Here is a 20,041-nt window from a genome sequence, read left to right as displayed (position 1 = left end):
AAACTGCACAAGCAGGGATAAGACCCAGGAGAGCCATTAACATACAGATTTAATATTGCAGTGTCCCGTCCCATCCAGTCCCCGAAACAGATGGGTGGGAACTCCGAGACATAGCATTACATTTGGACCAAGACTGAGTAGTACAGAAAACTGACTGGTCAGACAATAGGAGACTGACAGAAAAGTATCTAGGGCTCTCTCTACATTGAAATGGATTGTTGCAGGATGTGTTGGGAGGAAAATAGTGTGGCTTTCAGATTTTGAAGGAAACTTTTTTACAAATTCCTTCACAATTCACTTGGTAGGCCTAAGTCCTGGTTTTCTGGATGGATCAGCCTCCACTGACTTTCACTGGGGAGAAGGAGAAATGAGGAGAGGAAACAATACAACAAACTAAAAGACTATAAATCAACAATAGCATGTCATTATTTGTAATCATGTTTCAAAAGTAGCCTGTCAATTAACAATGTTTACTAACAACTCGGGTGCCATCAGCCACATGGGACCCTAATTCTGCATATACTGTGCATACCTATAAATCTACCACTGTTTATGATGAAAATGTTATTTATTTATTAAGATCTCTTTGGGGCTTTCCAACCAGAACCCCCAAAGCAGTGCACAACATGCATAAAAATACAGGCATTCCACTTAAAACTCACTCTTGAAACAAAGATATTTATATTTAAAATAAAATGTAATTGCTTATAAAATCTTCCCCATGTTTATTATAAAACCCTCAATTGCTTATATAAATGAGGTATCCATGATTTTACAGTTCAATTTGAGCCCTGGCAGACAACCAATTCACAATAGTTTAAAAAAAACACCATCCTTTTATTTCTCTGGATTAGTCAAATTAGGATTAGCAGATCAGTGTCTCTGGAAGAAATGCTGTCTGTTCCATTTAAGCAGCACTCAGATCACATGCCAGAAATGGCACTTAACTTTCTGACATAATTTATTTTCTTTATGCAGTTTTATCTAACAATTCATTCACACATTGTTAAGAAGGTTCCCAAATGAAACTCTTAAAACACATCTATGGGACATAAAGAGAAAGCATATAACACAAGGACACTGAGACTTGATCCTACCAAATCAAAAAGTCAAGAGGTAGGGTACATTAGCTAAAGCATTTAAATAGTTTTACATTTCAATGGTAATTTTATTGGGAATCTCTTGTTTATCAGTGCTGTAGTGGGGATAATTCCATAGTTTTTTGTTTTATTTTTTTGCCGTGCAAATATATATTTAATATGAAAACTTGCCTATTTAGTTCACCAACTACAAAGTCCTTTAATCAATCAACTACCAGGAAGTCTTTTGAATTGTATTTCACACAATTTCCCCCCATCAGTTACCTAAGAGCCAATCACAAAACCACAGCATGTACTAATTCCATCATCAGAAGTTTCCATGGAAGTACAAGAGAAGGGGGGGAATGAACAATTAGAAATAGCCTTATGTGCTGTCACAGAAAGGTGAACTTACTCAGGAAATAAGCAATCACTGATGTTTCATCAGCGTATATTTGTACCTTCTTTGGGTATAGATAGTTAGATAGATAGATAGCATATCTATCTATCATCTATACATACATACATGCACACCCACACACAGTTATTAACCCAGCATCTTCCACAACCACCCAATTGGAATATTTTTCCCTAAACAAAATTAAGTGACCAGTCATTTCTAGAATTACAGATACATTCCAAACTCAGTTTATGTAGCAACAAGTATATTTATTGACCTATAAACCAGTGTGCAACTGACATAATAATGTTCAGCTACACAAACTTCTTCCTCAGCATTTGTTCCCAGACACAGGACTCAAGGCAGCTTACACATAAAATAGGAACAGGAAACAATTATATACTTCATGTTAAGATCCATGTTCTACCTCCTCAATCATTTTCAAGAGGGCTACAGTGAGCAAGCAAACACTATGCAGGTACAGTACTCTCAAATTCTGTCAAAACAAATCCCCCTGAAGTCAAGAACAACTTGAGTTGATGCTTCCTAGATTTAGCTATGAGAAATGATCCACTCAGTTGCTGGTACTCAGTTTTATCCAAGGGTTGTGAAAAGGATGGGGGTGGATGAGGATTTAGGAAGTGTTTTAAAGCCACAAATAAGGAGCTTAATATAAATAAGAAAAGAGGCAGCTGCTAAACTGACCTGCTATGCTGTTAATCACAAGTTGCACACATGGACACATCCATCAAACTTATAATAGTTGGTAGACCGTTTACTTCTTGATCCCAAAAATATTCATACATAGGAAGGGCATGTGAAAATCAACGATTAGCTCACAACACATTTAATACAGGATTCCTAAGGCCTGCTTATGTGAGAACTTGAATTCCCAATTTTCTTAATCCTTGCTATAGCTGAACTGTTTAAAATGGCATAACTAGCTTCCCTATGTTATTCTTTAGATTTCAGTAGAAGACTTATGATTTTGCAGTTTCCTATTCATCTGGAATCTGAACAGCTGATTTGCAATATAAAATGGCTATACAATAAATTAAGGTTTTGTGCAGACATGTTATCTATGGTTTATTTTCTTTAACCATTGTGTCAGATGGCAGTGGTGGTTGCTCGTGAGTAACCAGGCAGGACTCCGACCTGTCTTTTACAGGTTTTATTTGGTGCAAAACTATTTACAGTGCAGAACCACAAGTTCATGTCTGCCTCAATTGCTAGCAGAATCCGGGAGTGGTCCCTTCCAGGTCCTCCCCCAACATAAGAACTTAGTCACCCCCAGCCGTTTCCTTCCTTCTTTGCGTTTTAACCCTCTGCGCAAGGTGGGGGAAGGAAGAGGCATGTTTCCCTCCTGGCCAGCCTGGCAAGGAACAGTGCTGAGGCTCCTAGCAACATCCTCTAGCCCTTTCCCCTCCTTTACCCTGGAGGTGTGTCTTTCCCCACCCTCAGACTGACAAGGTGCGGCGCTGGGGCTCCCAGCAGCATCCTCTGGTCCCTTCCCCTCTTCCCCACTGGAGGTGTGGCTTTCTCCACCGCAGGAAGAGGAACTGCTTCACAAGATTTTCGGAGGTTCCCTGTATCCCAACGGCCCCTCTGCCTCCCTTCCCTGTTCCGATGGCAGTCCCCTTACACATGGCTAAGTACTACATCACCTAAATGAAGGTTAGGGGATTAGTTTGCAAATCAGGATGTGGAATTAGGTGTGCAGTAAGTATGTAAAACATGGTTTCATTGTACATCTGTCACCTTAACCATGGTTAAGACAACAGACCATGGCTAGTACTAACCACTGTGAAACATTCAACTTCTTTTGGCTGAAGTTAGTAACAATATATATGCTCCACTTGCTGACAGAAACAAAAGCATTTTAGAGAGAACACATTTTAGGAAATGATTAGCAAACATCTTTTATCCACATATTTTTTTACATGCTAGTATAAGATGGAAATTCACCATCAACTGCAAATAGGCCTTTTTCCTATCTTCAGAAATTATTTTCTGGATGTTTCTGAACTAAACTGCTTTCAGGTCCTTGGTTTGAAGAAATCCATTATCAGGCAACAGTCTGAGATTGTGCTTTCAGCTGGTTCTAGTCACAGTGATGGATGTCTCTCTTGTGGCCTATGTTGAATCTGGCTATGAAGTTCATTCACATCTTACACGCAAAGCTCTGCAAATAGTACAGACATACTAAATTGGATATACTAGAAGCTTTCTTAGCCAGCTTCAGATTCCTTGCTATATACTATAAAGCAATCTAGCATGGCTATCTTCTACATTTTTAGTACTAAATTTCTATTTTGCAACTATTTTCATCCAAATGTATATCATAACAAACAGGTAGAAATTTGTCTGAGTTTTTCATGTACCAATGATTTTAAATTTCTTCCCCTGCATTCACTTCAAATAAAATATTCTACAGTATGAGCCTCCTGGAAACAACCTGATACCAGACAATATATATATATATTACTGGTGTGAACTAGAATAGTTCCCTTGCACAAGTGATTACGTCCTTTCCTCACACAAATTACTGGTATTACAAACTACAGTGTAAAATTCACATGAAGCAACAGAAACGTAGATGGCACACGGGTTTCCCCACTTTTCTGAAAAGTCCCTTGTGAAGTACACTCCCCACCCCCATTCCATTCACAGCATGCTTAGAATGGTGTTTTGTTTTTGTTTTTTACCTGGGGCTATATACTGTTTTGAGTACATGTTCCATTGACAAATATTTGTAGAAACTTTCAAAATACAGTCGTACCTTGGTTCTCGAATGCCTTGGTACTCATACGTTTCGGTTCCCAAATGCTGAAAACCCAGAAGTGAGTGTTCCGGTTTTCGAATGTTTTTCAGAAGCCAAATGTCCAACGCTGCTTCCGCTTGAGTGCAGGAAGTTCCTGCAGCCAACCAGAAGACGTTCCTTGGTTTTCAAATGTTTCGGGAGTCTTCCCGAACGGACTTCCGGAACGGATTACGTTCAAGAACCAAAGTACGACTGTATAAAACTGATCAATATGTGTTCAGGTTATAGGTATTGGTGGTGTGTAGGACTTTCCAAAATGATGCCTGGTAATATTTAAATGCCAATCTATTAAAGAAAGACAAAATCCACACACACCCCAGAAAACTAGTGTTCAGGTTACCAATTAGCAAATTATTTATTACATTTGTGTCTTCTTCCCTCCCTCAAACAAATTCAAGGCAACTATATAGGAATATCAAATTTTATCTAAGCACAAATAAGCGATATTTCTTAGAGTAATAAGTAGTTAGCCTAGAGTGCATAAATGCTCTGGGCAGCTTACCACTAGTAAGGCCAGTAAAAAAACAACACCGTTCTGGCAAGAGCTTCTGCATGTCTAGAAGAGCCCGGAAATAGACAAGAACTGTCCCAGACTTCACAGTGAGCCTCTGAGAGATTCAGGAAGCAATGAAACTATTTTCTGAGCCTCTCTGAAGTCAGCACTAGGTCAAAAAAATCAAACCCCCCCCCACAAAAAAGCACATGCCAGCCTCCAGGGAAAGGAGCATGCTCAGAACTAGAGAGCAGTACAGGAACTTACTTGAAGGCGCTCAAACACCTTCAAAGATCAGCATGGCCTCAAAATTAAGTTCCTGCTACTTTTAAGGACAGTCCCAAAACTGAACTAAATGTCAGAAGAATGTAAAAAAATGGAAAATGGAAATCCTTCTCCTCACCTGCACCTGTTGTATATTTCAGAATATTACATGTTTCTTATATTTTATTTTATTTTATTTAAAAAAGAATTATCTTGCCCCTAGAAGCAAGGGCTAGGACAATAGCAAACACATATTTTGACTAGCTACCAAGGACAGAAGAGCACATTACAAATGCACAAGTGCACACTTAATTTTTGGTTTATATGCACAAGGAAAAATGAATGGTATTCATACAAATAGGTGTTTGAAAACACCTGTTACAGGATTGGCTGGTGTGCATGGACATGTGTATGTTCACTGGAAAACCTGTGTTTGATGCTACACAAGTCTATGAATTCGTCTGTGTGGAGATTTAAACCCAAGTATCCTTGTACCAGTGCTACAGTCTATGAACAGCTTACACTTGCTTTCAGTTACTGCACAATCTGGTATCTACATTAAGTCTATGATTTTCAGAAGAAAATTCTAACCACTAATTGCGCAGAAGAAGAAGACAAAAAGAGAAAAAAATATTTTTTGTTCTGTTCTGTTAAGAGAATTAAGAGTTCTCTTTCTGAACGTTGTGAAGACATTTCCTATACAACAAAATCTTTGCTAGTTATCAGTGGTGTGTTATTGGTTTTTTTAAAACACACACACAAAACAAAACCAACCAGTCTATTTGAAACTCATGATTATCCCTTTACATTCACTGTTGCTTCTCTTTCCATTTTGCCACATTAGAAAAAAAAGAGAAACATCTGCACATATTAGTTTTGAGTAGCTAACTTCACACAGGGGAGACTGGAAATCCAGGATGGAACCTCGATTAATCACTTTCTGACATCCCCTCATTTGTTTCCTACTCATTTCAGATAATTTGTTAACGTTCCTTTCATACTTCAAGAAAATAAACAGAGCCCTCTGCCTCACTTGGAGTAGACTGAACCGAAAGGTGCCATAAGGATTTGCAACCAGAGTCACTTTTCCAGACATGATTTTGTTCAAATTATGCCATTTAGAGTCAGCACGCAATGCAAGCAATAAAAATAGCTCCAGCTTGATAAATGGTACAAGAGCCTCTCAGCAGTCTGTAGTTCTCACCTCTGACCTAGTGAACATCCTTTCAAACCTGAAGTGCCCCCAGGAGAACTGGTGTTCCTTGTAATTATTTACCATCTTCTGAGCAGACCTGCTGGGATCTGTACACAGTAAAGCCGCAATTCCTGAATGAGCCAAAACCATAGCAACCTCTGCTTAATATGGTCATGTTCATTTTGCCCTGGCAGTGCTTAATCATTTGAGCTCGTTTACAAGGTGAGCCACTTGCGCCTGCTCTCACATGAGAGGGGACCTTTAATTTAAGGGCACATTCTCACAAGGCACTTGCCTCACAAGGTTAGCTTTCTCTCTCTAAATAACTGCACAGTGCGAAAAAGACTCTCGTCTGTATCAGATCCCAAGTAATGTCAAGGCACACTTCAAGGTGCTGTTTTTATATATTTAGCCCTAAGCAGTTAGGGCACATATATTAGGAACAGCCCTGTCCCACCACGTTCACAAGTACACAACTAGGCTTCAGAAGAAATTTCTTTTTTGCTTTATTGTAATGTTAGAAGTAGATACAAAGGGGAGAGATATAGCAGGGTATGTAAAAGTGCCTCTGTGCGTCATTTGAGCCAAGGAGCTTTCCAGAGACAAGTTATGGGAGAGACAAGCTTCTTGTTCCCAAGGTGCTAGAAGCTAGATCTTTCCAACAGTTCTCTGGGGCCTTTACAAATAATAGTCTTGACAGGCTTTTGTGCACTTCCTTCTAACAACCAGGACAATGTTTAATAGACATCATTTCAAGGGGGCACTTGATTGGAAATGCATGTTTGAAATTAGAAATGCTCTTCAAAAAAATAAGAAGAGCAAAACTATATTAGTTGTTTCAGCTCACCGCTAATTTAAAGGAAGGACATCCTGTTTTTCTGCATAGTCTATTTATTCCTCTTCTAGCTCTTGTTGGGTTTGAAGGTCTTGGGCTTGTTTGGAGCTAGCTTTCTAAAAGGAAGGTTTATGGGGTAATTTTTAATCAGTTTTAACATAATTTTCCAATTTTATCTTGCTAGTTTTATTGGGGTTTTTTTGTTTGTTTTAAAGTAATTGCTACCTACTTTAAGACATAAGGTTGAAACAGAATTGAAGGTGTAGGAAATATTGCCCTAAACTGTCAACTTCACCAGTTGAAGTTTGACGTCACTTTTGTTTCTCCATCACACAACTACAATCTAATCCATCTTCACCTACATTCTACCAAATTATTCTTAAACCTATAGGAAATGTATTGCACAATAATCAGTGAGCTATCATAGTGAACTGTTATCAAAACCCAACAATAACAACAGGAATATGTCAAACTAGACACAATTAAAAAGCAGTTAGATGAACCACATGGGAGCAAAAAGAAGCACCACACAAATGATAGACATAACACTCTTGTTTTTTGTTTGTATAACTGTGCATACACATAAAAGAAAGTACCTCTGGCACTTCTCAATTAATTCAAAGAATTCCTTACAACAGAAGAGTGGGGGCTGGTGTTCACTGGGGCTAGTAAGGTGGAAGACAGAGGGAAAAATAGTAGGTGGAGCCAGAGCAAAGGAGAGAAAGATCCAACTAATTCTAGTTTTGTTCTACACTCCTGCCTGCTGAGTTCTACAAGGACAACACTGAGACTAAAGAAGAGGTGGTGGAGGAGGAAGAAGCTGACAGTCAACACCACTTCCTGGGCTGGTTGTAAGTAAGAGAGCATAACAGAATAATGTACTTAATGGTCACTAGCACAAGTGACTTAAAAAAGAAGACTTGTTAGCCCAAAAGTAAATCCAGCCTACTTTAGGCGGGTTACTCCCAGGTAAATGATACCTACCTTAGTCAAACCAAAAGAGGATCATCAACACTATGACATGTTAAATCATGATTAGAAATTTCATGCCATCCTTTACTATTCAGGTTCCGTCAAATTCCCATAACCTGGCCAAAACCAAGATGAAGAAGGATGTTGACACAGCAGTTCTGGTATTACGCTGCTAAACTTAAGGAAACCAAGTAAAGGCCTCAGAGGATCCTGCCTCCTTTCACACAAGTCCTCTGAGCTTCTTGTTGCTGCCAGAGGCAGATTTAGGGGAGCACAACCAGTTCACCCGCTTTGGGCACAAAGCTGAGAGGGCACTGCAGGGGGTGTCACAAAAATGATGACCAACAGAAGGTGAGAGGAGTTGTGTGTACTGAACTTTGGCATTGTACAGGGCACCACTGGAATTTTAAAGCCCAAAGTCTGCCACTGCTGCTGTGCTTGTGCTGGTACAAACAACAATACATCATATACAGATGTTCTGTTAGCCTGGTATAGTAATTAAAACTTGATGCAGTCATTCAGAAGGAACTGTTAAGTTCAAACTGATGCTTGTTGATGGCTCACCATCACCACCAAAAAACCAGAAAAACAATTTGAGCATTATCCAAGGAAGAAGTATGTGCAAGGAGAAAAGCTTACTAGCCTCCCTGCAAGTTGTATGGTTGGCAGGGCTCAACTGTTCAAGGTACAAGTTTTGGTTTTTCAAATATCAATGAAACTTGATATCCATTGTTAGATGGAAATCATAAATGTTAACTTTGTTTTGATCACATAACTAAACAATGGACACTGTCTAGCCCACTAACTTCTTTATTACTTATATGTGGATTCAGCGATCTGAATGTCTATTTCAATAATCATTTTCTAGAAGTGGTATAGATTGAAACAGAAGTGATTCAGTTGCAAGTACCTCAATTCAGACATTTCTATCTCCCTCCCCTCTCCCTCTTCTTCCTGACCTTTTAAAAATGCTTTGCCTTTTATATTGGGGGCAGGAAAGTATAAGTAAAGTATCATAAAACTTTAATAAAATGACCTTGGAAGAAAAAGCAAACATGCAATGTATGAACTCCAGACTCCTCCTCCTGGCAAGAAAGGATAGAATAAGGCATGCATCAAACTCCTTTAACAAGATGCTTTGCATTCCATTTTAAGGTTGATTCTCCTGTATATTCCTACCAGTAATATCAAACAGATGTTACAAAGGACCATAGAAATAATTATAGATGTTGCAGACATATTCTGTATTGAAAGATACTATAATTTGATTGCCTCCTTATAACTTTGGCTTTTACAGAGCTGTCCAAGTGGTTTATTTGTTTCATTTATACCTTCAGAGGATGCATACCTTCCTCATAGTTATGTAAGTTGCTGGACAAAATACCAAGGCACAACATATTTGCATTCAGCTTCATGTGAAAAGTTGAAGTTCTTAATTAAATAGCTACTGGAAGTATAAGTAATGAAAAGCCCATGTTCGAAGGAGTTGACACTAAAATCCAGGGAAATTTTGTCTCAGTAGACAAGAGAGTTGTTACCTTTTAGTGCTTCATTCTTGTACAGTAAAAATATTTGCAAAGCTTAACTTCACATTTTTTGTGAAAATGAAGTTATCTTCTTGTAGGAAATACCTGGCATTTTTCAAACAACCTTTATCATCTTTGCTATTGTTAACTTTGGCTAGAAACAAAAGATCAACTTATTGACTGGCACAGAGGACAGGAAAAAGGTGAATGCTGAATGCTGGCTGATTGCTAGGTCTATTAATATTCGGAGAGCCATGCATATGCTGTGACTGCCAGATTATCAACAGCATTTTTAATTTAAGCTTTTATAGTGAATGAGATTCTTTTGCAAACATACCTTTTCATAAACCTAGAAAAAACCTTTTTGTATGTGAGCTATCAGAGTAAAGTCTTTCAGAATGCAGAGGGCAGAAAATGTTCCAACACATCTATCCTAACCACCCCATACCTAGTGCTAATGACTGGGGAGGATAGTGCACAATCACTTCTCCACTAGCCCCTGTCAGAAGAGTATATCACTGCTGACCAGGGTGCTGTGGGGAGTGGGACTGTTCTGCCACAGGAGAGACTTCTGCTCCACTCAAGCGGACAGTAAGCTACCACCAGTTGTAGCCTGCGAAAATACCCTGAAAAAGTGTGTTTCTGGGCAGGCTGAGAGGTAGGATCCTGGTTGCTTTGGAAAACCCCATGGATTTCCCGGGGGACTTCCCCCTGTCTGGAGCTGGCCTAGCTCCAGTAGAAGAAAACAATTTGTGCATCCCATCCTGTCCTATCCCGTTCTGTTCCGTTCCGTCCCTTCCCCATCCCATTCCCTCTGGCCTACAGCAGCCAGCAAGGCTTTCCATGTGGTAAAGAATCCGCCACTCCTTCCCAGCCCCTCACTGCTTTTCCCATTTCAAGGCGGCAAATTCAATGGCTTGACCATTCTTGCTTAAAATCAAGTTAACCCATATCTTGCAAATATTTCAAGACATGTGACAAGTGACCATCATCACAGAGACATAAGAGATACTTCCATCAAGAAACGTAAGTGATTACAGCACAGCTGTAATCACAGCGTGAATATACCAAAACCACTCTCTTTGTGGTTACCAACTTCTCAGACTCCTCCTGTATAAAATATGTTGAAAAGGAGTTGTAACATCAGCAACCTTCAATTTCTAAATAAATCTACAGCACCAGTAAAAGGAGAAGGAAATGTTTCTCAAATTTGTAACTCAAATATGTTTTTCAGCAAAGAGTTTGTACAATAAACCAAGACACATCTCAAAATCCACTTCAAGAAGGCATCATACCAAAACCTCACAGCCAAAATTGCTGACTAAAGAACCAAACAAAGCACTTATACTATGCCAAAAATAAAAACTATACTTACAGTCTGGTCAGTTTCAGCGTGTTCTGAAAAAGCAGCTCTGGAAGAACTTGTAGTTTATTTCTGTTCAGCCGCCTAAATAAAGAATGACCAAAGTTAACAAAGCTTATTTGGAGACTCTTCCAGGACAGCAAATGTTATGAACAATAAAAGTTACAAATGGTACTCTACACACAGAATCTTTCAGGGTTTGTTTTTTTAAGAGTCTGATCTTTGGGGGGACAATTGCAGTAAACCTTGAACCCAAGCTTTCTTTTCAAATTTTAACTTTTGTGTCTAAGAAGCCTTTTTCTGCCTGTTGACACACTCCTATGCCAAGAAAATATGACAGAGGGCATAGGGCAAAGAGAGGGATCCTGTTGAACTGAAAACTCCAGGTTTTTTGAGTATTCAACAGGAAAATTTGAAAACCCACATGGCTTTTGAAGCAAACCCAGGATCACACACTGCTAATTATAACTGGTTTCTAAGTATGGAAACCCTGCTTTTTTGAAACTTTAAAGATGCCCTCATTTATGCCGTGCTAAGATGTATTGGAGATCTTGAAGGATCCAATTCCAGCACTGTTCGTATCTATGACTGTATTCACATCTGCAATATAGTTTTCACCTACAATTATATTGTGCTGTTCCATTACTCCAAACACTTCTTTCCTTTTTGTTCCATTTCCAAGGAGTTACATCAGAGCATGCTACGATGCTCAAGTTCGGATTTATTCAGTTGCAGGCAGAATAGCACATAGTGTATAAAAAGACACTTCTCTTTCCACTAAGCATCTAGGTTCTGAAGTAGGCATACCATTTATATTCTTGCTCCTTTGTTATATTACCGAACTATTTCTTTTTCAGCCTTTAATTTCCTATGTTATGGTTCATTTAAAAACCCTATGCAGAAGAAGTGAGCCATATTGTACAAACTCCAAGAGCTTCTTTAAACACACCAGTTACACTTTTATGACTGATTTGAGATTTGTGAAAATCACTCATACTAAGCCCTTAGATAACTGCTGAAACCCACAGATGCAGCAGGACTAAAGCCACAGTTATTCTCTCTTTACACATAGGACCTTAAGGAAGTTGAGGCTCTAGGAACCAGCATCACCTCATCACTGTTCTCTCCCTGATAACAAGATTCCACAGATATAAATTCTATACACTATCCTAGGCACTTCATCTAAGATAAGTACATCACAACCTTAATAGGGTCTAACAGAAGAAAACAAAATACATTAATATACAGTATCAGTAAACAAACTGGGAGTGTGACTGAGGAAGGACAGCCCATGTTTGTGTTAGTATCGTTAACAGCAACAAAAAAATGTTATAATATTTTGTGTTCCTTAGCTTCTAATCCACCAGCTTTTCAAAAGAGATGTGGAATTTAGCAGCTGGGCCAGCAATGCTTTCTTTAGACATAAAGCTGAGACTTATTATTGGGAACATTTGGGTGTAACTTTGTCATTGTTTAGTTTTGCTCAAGTTATATGAGCTAATCAAGTTTATTTGAGACAGCTGCATTTTTTTCTATATATGTTACAGTTAATATGTGAATTTAGCTAATAACATAATTAGTGTGTAAAATGAACCATCCAACTCCAACCATTTGGTACATTAGCTAGTTATTTTGTATATTATTTTATATAAATTGCTAGCTATTGCTTAGAAAAAGTACTAGATTACAGTCATACCTCGGGCTGAAGTTGCTTCAGGTTGAGTGCTTTCAGGTTGCGCTCCACGGCAACTTGGAAGTAACGGAACGTGTTCCTTCCGAGTTTCGCCGCTCACGCAGACGGTCAAAATGATGTCACACGCATGCGCGGAAGTGGCCAATCGCGACCCATGTCTGTGGGTTGCATTTGCTTCAGGATGCGAACAGGGCTCCGGAAAGGATCCCGTTCATATCCAGAGGTACCACTGTACTATTAATGTGAGCAAAATAAAACTATACTGGACTACATCTGTTTATATTTGAATTCTTTATGCAAAATATGTTTATAGACAACATTTTCAATAAAGTTTTCTGAACAAAGAAAATTTTTATTTCACTAAGTTCTGAAAGGAAAAACAATGAATGCAATCTGTTTAGTGCTACTCTGAATTTAACTCATGGTTTATTGAACATAGGCACTAAAGGAAAACATAAAAAACAGTTGGAATAAATAAAAAAATTGTCCAGTAGCACCTTAGTTGGTCTACTGGACAATTATTATTTTTTATTTCAACTGCATCAGACCAACACGGCTACCTACCTGAATAAAAACAGTTGTGAACCCAGTTCCCATTCTATAAGCGACCATAGGAGAGGAAGTGTTTGAATATGGAAACAAGGCTCAGATGAAGTAGAAAGGAGCCGATCACATTGGCTGGCCACTACAAGACAGAGTCCTGCATGGTTAAAGGACCATGGGTGAATTCCTGATCCACCTGACCCTTTCTTCCTCTTCCCAAAGTAGACTACAGGTCGTAATAAGATACTGCCTTCCTTTTCCTTGGGACATCTTCCTCTCTATATACACAAGAAAGGATTATATTGTCTTATACATGGCCTGAGTGAAATGTGAAAACAATACTTAAAATATATACTTAAATTTTCTTCCTCCCTAGAATCTGTTTCTGACATTTAATCTGCTTCTGAAGAAACCTTTAATTCTGAAAGTCCTGGTCAAGTGATAACTTGTGTCATATCCAATAAGCATTATCAAAACATTGTGTCACTACTATCTTCATATGGTTTACATATATTTAAATATGATATATTCTTGATAACTATCATGAACCAAAATAAAAGCACTTGCCACGACTCAGAAACAGAGAGGGTCTGACCAGCCAGGTCAGGAGGACCAGTGGTGTAAGCTGTGAGGGTTCTGGATGCAGGCCTCAACACTGAACTGAGCCTGACAGCCAGAGGCCCATATCCATGCACTCAACCAAAATCTACCAAAAGCAGATGTAGGTATCAATCATGATACTAATATTCAAGATACCCATAAAGCCTTGTTTGGACTTTGGTGGTGGGCTAGGACGGCCATAGGCAAACTTGGCCCTCCAGATGTTTTGAGATTACAATTCCCATCATCCCTGACCACTGGTCCTGTTAGCTAGGGATGATAGGAGTTGTAGTCCCAAAACATCTGGAGGGCCAAATTTGCCTATGCCTGGGCTAGCACTTCCTTCTTACAGTGCCAACACTAACTGAGGTTAGGAGATCTATGATATGCCAGAGAATATTCCAGTAATGGCACACCAGTTGTGGAACACCCTCCCTCCTCATGATGGCTTCTCCTCTGTCTATTTCCTGGCACTACCAGAAGACAAGTTCTCTTCCTCCAGGCTTTTAAATAGGGTTTCTGAATATACTGGGTGTACATGACAAATTGATCTGTCAGTAACAGGTGTTGATTGTATTTTACTGTTATGTTGTGGTGGTCTGCCCCAAGATCACTCTACTACATAAATTAAATTAAACTGGAGAGCTAGAACATTTTAGCAACATTTTCTGTTTCCCTTATGCAATCCCAAACCAGACATGGCATTAAGGTCAAGCTGGACATGACATTAATTATGTGAATGCAATTAACATACATTTTTTTTTGTTCTGTAAATAGTAGCTGCTGGGAAGCCTGTGCTATCTCAGGACCATGGAGAGTGGGGACCGATAATAAGTTGCCTCTCCAAAGCTATTTACATTTCAAGTGAACTCACATAATTAGAGTTACTTCCCAGCAGCCTCTATTTAAACAACAAAAAAGCATGCACATTAATTGTATTAATGCATTTAACTTCACTTCTTCTTTGACCTCAGTGGAGTTCTATCAGAGTACAGAAGCACAGGAGCTCTACTCTGATATTCCTTGCCGATTTGCTTTGGAATTATCTTTAGCATTCCCCTACTATTTTCATCATGGTCCTTGTGACTATCCAAATCTGTCCCCATACTAGATTTTTTAAAATACAGTTTTATTTTATATGCTTGCAAATCTGACGGCTTGTTAACACACAGTGGCAAGTTTTAATCTGTTCAGCACTAGCTACTTCATAGCTGGTTTGAACCAAATAGTTCTATGGAAGAGCTAGAGTCTGAGACTTATCTTCCTTTCAACTACATGAAGAATCAAGTTTTAAATGCCAAGTATATCAGACATTATATAAACAGAAAAACCACAATATGATTAACACAAATATATTCAAATAACTGACATATTACTGCTAACCCCTTATGTTGGAAATCCATTAACAAAAACGTACCTAATGTTTTGTTCAGAACTTGATTGCTTTGATCATTTGGCCAATTAAACTCTATTTGTAAAGGTATTTTAGCAGTTATAATTGACAACTCTTATTTGCTTCTAAAACAGAAACCACTTAGAAAGCGAATTATGCAATTTCTTAGTACTGTATATGTCCTCTGTTAGGATCATCCTACTCGTGTGTAGGACCCTGGCAGAGACACATGCCTAACTGGCATGTTCTGTCCCTCCTGGTCGGTCATTCGGGAGCTTCAAAAGCTTTCTCCAGCCCAAACATCACAGCGACTGATACCAAAAGGCATCAGAACGCTTACGGAACCTGCAGAGTATTAGTGGTTCACGTAACAAACCCAGTAGCTCAGCATTTTGGCTAATCTACTTTATTTACATATAATACACTAAGAGCATTCTGAATTAGCTCCTTCCTCTTTCTCATCAGACAGCAAGGGGGGGGGAGACAATAGTCCCACATCACAGAACACAGTAAAAAAAATTCTGTCTCTATCCCTTCCCACTATGTGGAATGAAAACATACACCACCATGTGATAGAAAACAATCCCATGACTGCAAACACAGAGCAAGAATCCTAACATCCTCACCCTCATTTAGATCTCTCCCTCAAGCAAAATAGATTTTTAGGTGTACCTCACAAATCTGTTTTTAATTTCAACTGTAGGACAGATGATCACTTAAAACAATAATAAAAATGCCCAACCTGTTAATTATACCCTGTGATTCTTTTATATCTTCCAAGTGTTTTATTAGCTGGGTTGTTAAATTTTATAAAACTTTCCATTTTCTTTACACAAATATATATATTACCCAGAGACAGAGAGACAGACAGAGTCATGTATGACTAATGAAATAAATGTTTTCAACTTTACTAGAAAACACAATGAATGGCATATATGGTCTCAAGTAAGGCCTATAACTCAGTGGTAGTGCATCTGTTTTGCACACAGGAGGTTCCAGTTTCGATCCCTGGCATTTCCAAGAAAGGCTGAAAAGGTCCCTTGTCTGGAATCCTGTAGAAGTACTGTCAGTCTGCTAGATAAGACCAATGCTTTGACTCTGCATAAGACAGCTTTCTGTGTTCCTATGATGTGTTTCCCAGAAGTCAGAAGAACGTAAAGATGGAGACACAAGAATCTGAAGTACAGAAAGCAGAGGGTGCTGCTTTGATGTCCAGTCAAAGGCTAAAGGTCAGGCTCCAGGTATTTATCAAGGGGCTTCATTCTCAACAATGAATATACTTTTAAGAACCAGTAAGTTCTTGTGCCTTTCTCTCCTTCTGTGGTTTGCCAGAAACCAGAAGGAGATAAGCATCATGGCATATCAGAGCAGAGAGGTTGAGCCCAATGGCTCTTAAAAATTTGTTTACATAGTGTAAACCTGGTTGCACAATACTGTACATCTGAACTAGCTCGGAACCCACTAACTGTAGGGGACACTGTTCAATTCAACCCCACAGATGCAGACAATGTGGCACACTGCTGCCAAGACTGTAATTGGATAAACTATTCCAGCATTCTCATGCCATAATAACAGCCAACTCAAATTTTCATGTGAAACAGGAGCAGCTGCTGCAGATTTTAGTTAATATCTGGAGAGCGAATGAGAGTAAACAAAGCAAAGATGAACATAAATAAAACTGAGAAGAGAGGAGTGACAATACCATTGGTCAATGAGAGCTGAATAGGCTCATTATTGATGGACTTTGCCCATCATTTGTCAGTTAGGATCAAAGTCTAATGATACTCTTTATAGTGAAGGGTGGAGAAGAAATCTTAAATATAAATAAACTAACAAACGTACTTTACTCTTGCATCTAGCCAGGAAACAAAATCATCTATGAAGATTTATTGAGAAACTGTAGGCTATTTTAAAGGCGTCCACCTTTTTTTACATCTTTTCTGTCCCAACAAGAAAAAATGTCATTCAACCATGACAGGCAATGCAGCTACGATCACACCTAAAGGTGTGTCCTTGCTATGTTAACAACAGGGTTGAAAATATACCTAAGAAAAGGTGACACAGCTAAACTCTCATTAAGCTCTCTTTAAGAGACATATTCTCTGCAGACAAATTCTAGAGTTAGGGGTGAGCAGAGAGGGAGCCAAGTTTGCTGACAACATGAAATTGTACAGGGCGGTTAAAGCAAAATGGGATTGTAAAGATCTCCAAAAATTACCTCTCTGAACTTGATGAATGGATAGTAAAATGGCAAATGCAATTTCAATGTAAACAGGTGTCAAGTGGTGCATGCTGGGGCATAAAAAATATATTCCACATATATGCTATTCCACATATAGGCACATATATATGGTTTCTAAATGGGTGGTGGCTGATAAGGAACAGCCTTGCGATTGTAGTGGATACCCGATTCATTGCAACTGTGAAAAAAGTGAATTCCATCCTAGGGATCATTAGGAAGGAATTGAAAATAGAACTGTGGATCTACAAAACTATGCTGTGACCACACTTGGAATACTGTGTACAATTTCGGTCACCTCACTTCAAAAATAATGTAGGAAAGGCTCTGAACAGGGCAACCAAGATGATCAAGGGACTGGAGCAACTCCCCTTTGAGGAAAGGTTCCAATGTTTGGAGCTTTCTAGTATTGAGAAAACATGAGTGATAGAGGTGTACAGTGGTACCTCGGGTTACATATGCTTCAGGTTACATACGCTTCAGGTTACATATTTCGCTAACCCAGAAATAGTGCTTCAGGTTAAGAACTTTGCTTCGGGATAAGAACAGAAATCGTGCTCCAGCAGTGCGGCAGCAGCAGGAGGCCCCATTACCTAAAGTGGTGCTTCAGGTTAAGAACAGTTTCAAGTTAAGTATGGACCTCCGGAACAAATTAAGTACTTAACCCGAGGTACCACTGTATAAACATATGTACGGTGCGGTGAAAGTGGATAGAGAATTTCTTCTTCTTCTTCTTTCAAAGCACTAGAACTCAGAAACATCCAAATAAGCTGAATGCTGGAAGACTCGGGAAAGATAAAATAATAAAGTATTTCTTCACACAATGCAGAGTTTAAAGATGAAATCAGCTCCCGCAAGAGGGAATGATGACCACCAATTTGGATGGCTTTAAATCGGGGGGGGGGGGACATTTTCTGGCCAGAGGTCATATCTTTATGTCCCACACTTCTAGCAGGCCAGAGTTGGCAAGTGGGAAGGCCATCCACCTGTCAATCACCTGGCATCATAGTAACACCAGATGATGCTTTCGTTTGAAACCCTCTGTTACTGAAATTTCGAAGCAAACCACAAGGCTTTCAAATAGTCCTTTGTAAGTATCCTAATGCAGATTAGGTCATCTGTGGCTACTAGCCATCATGGCTATGTTTTACCTTTGCTGTTGGAGGCAGTATGCCTCAGGATACCAGCTGGATACCATCCTGTGCTTTTATGTGACAGTCAAGACAGAAGAGGGTGCAAATAAAGAGGACCTAACATTCCACTAATGCATTTAGAAGTACAAACATTAACATACATGTCACAGAACTACAAAATTGTTTAAGCAAAGAATATACAGAAACAACTAAAGTAATAGTTCCAGAAGCTTTAGTTCTATGCTGTGCTTTCTTCATTCACAACTGTAATCCTTGGTCTGGAAGCATAGGAATTGTGGTTTTAAATCCTCTGGTCTATTTAAACATGACCTTTTTTGTTTTTCCTTGAGTTCTTATGGGTCACTGACCTACTATGCAAATGTTTTTGATGAAATCGGGATGGCTTATTATTCTATTAGTTAAAATAAGCTTCTGTGTTTTCCAGGCCTGTGCAGATGCACCCATGCAAACCAAAATAATTTATCAAAATATGTTCCTTGTGGTCTTTCTAGCTGCCCTTTTCCTGAATTTGGCTTCCTCCTGTGAAGGCCTGTTGACAGAGCTGCTAATGGCTTCCTCTGTAGAAGAGGCGCCAAATTTTTAAGTGTTTAGGAAGGAGCAAAGTCCACTCTCATCAGTAAAGGGAGATCAAAAAAGGTTCCATGTTGCAGAGTGTAGTTATTGCTTACTGAAGACAGACATGCTGTATCATGAATGGAGCTCAGTATTACTGTTCTGTCATTCGTATTAGCAGACCAATAATGCTGAACAGGCAACACTGATTAAGGATTTCATTCCAATTCATATATCACAGAGCCCAACAAACAAAGTGCAAAAAGATATAATAGCTGCTGGAAGTTCCATTGCATTTCTATCCCAAGTTGTATAGTTGTTCAATTCAAGACATTTTCTTGTTCATATTAATAAACCACTTCTAAAAGGCAGCAGCTGACACTAGCCAGGGAGGTTTAATTACCAACTGCTTCAAGCCTTTTAAAAATGAAACAAATGCCCCCCACCCACAAAATAATTAAATAAAAGCCTTGGTTTTCTCCTTTACTTCTTCATGCATTGTGTGACATTTCTTCCTGTGAATAGGAACACATCTTTTATATCTAACCACTAACCACACATAGTATAAAACATGCTAATTTGATTAAGTCATAACTACACTGTCCAGCATGGTACTGAATTTCTTAAGTAAATGTGTGTGTTAAAGTGCCTATCTACATCCTTAATATATTTGGAATCATTCCAACCCAGTTCCTGATGCCATGAACCCCTGGTCTAGTTCATAGGTAATGCTTACTTATGGTTCCCTTGATCGCCCAAACATGGTCCAGTGGCTTAACCATGGTTTATAAGCCACAAACCATGCTGGTAATTCATAGTTTGTAAAGCTTGCTTTACGTTAACTCAACACTCATTAATTATTGTATTGCAAGCCAGCCTCATCCAAAATCTGTAGAGCTGCAGTAAAGTAGAAACTACA

The 20,041-nt window shown here is 38.9% G+C and overlaps 1 protein-coding gene across 2 annotated transcripts in view; it reads right to left on the bottom strand.

Moving 5' to 3' along the window:
- Nucleotides 1-20,041, bottom strand: part of SLIT3 (slit guidance ligand 3) — a 390,824-nt gene that overhangs the window by 335,296 nt on the left and 35,487 nt on the right. For both annotated transcript variants that reach the window (XM_083430686.1, XM_083430687.1), the window contains exon 4: nt 10,961-11,032. In XM_083430686.1, coding sequence (XP_083286812.1) covers nt 10,961-11,032 — 72 coding nt within the window. The remainder of the gene's footprint in view (nt 1-10,960; nt 11,033-20,041) is intronic.

The sequence above is a fragment of the Podarcis tiliguerta genome, assembly GCF_965153285.1.
Source record: "Podarcis tiliguerta genome assembly, chromosome: 2".
Taxonomy (NCBI): Eukaryota; Metazoa; Chordata; class Lepidosauria; order Squamata; family Lacertidae; genus Podarcis; species Podarcis tiliguerta.
The sequence above is the reverse complement of the archived record's forward strand: the minus strand, read 5'-3'. Positions and strand labels throughout refer to the sequence as shown.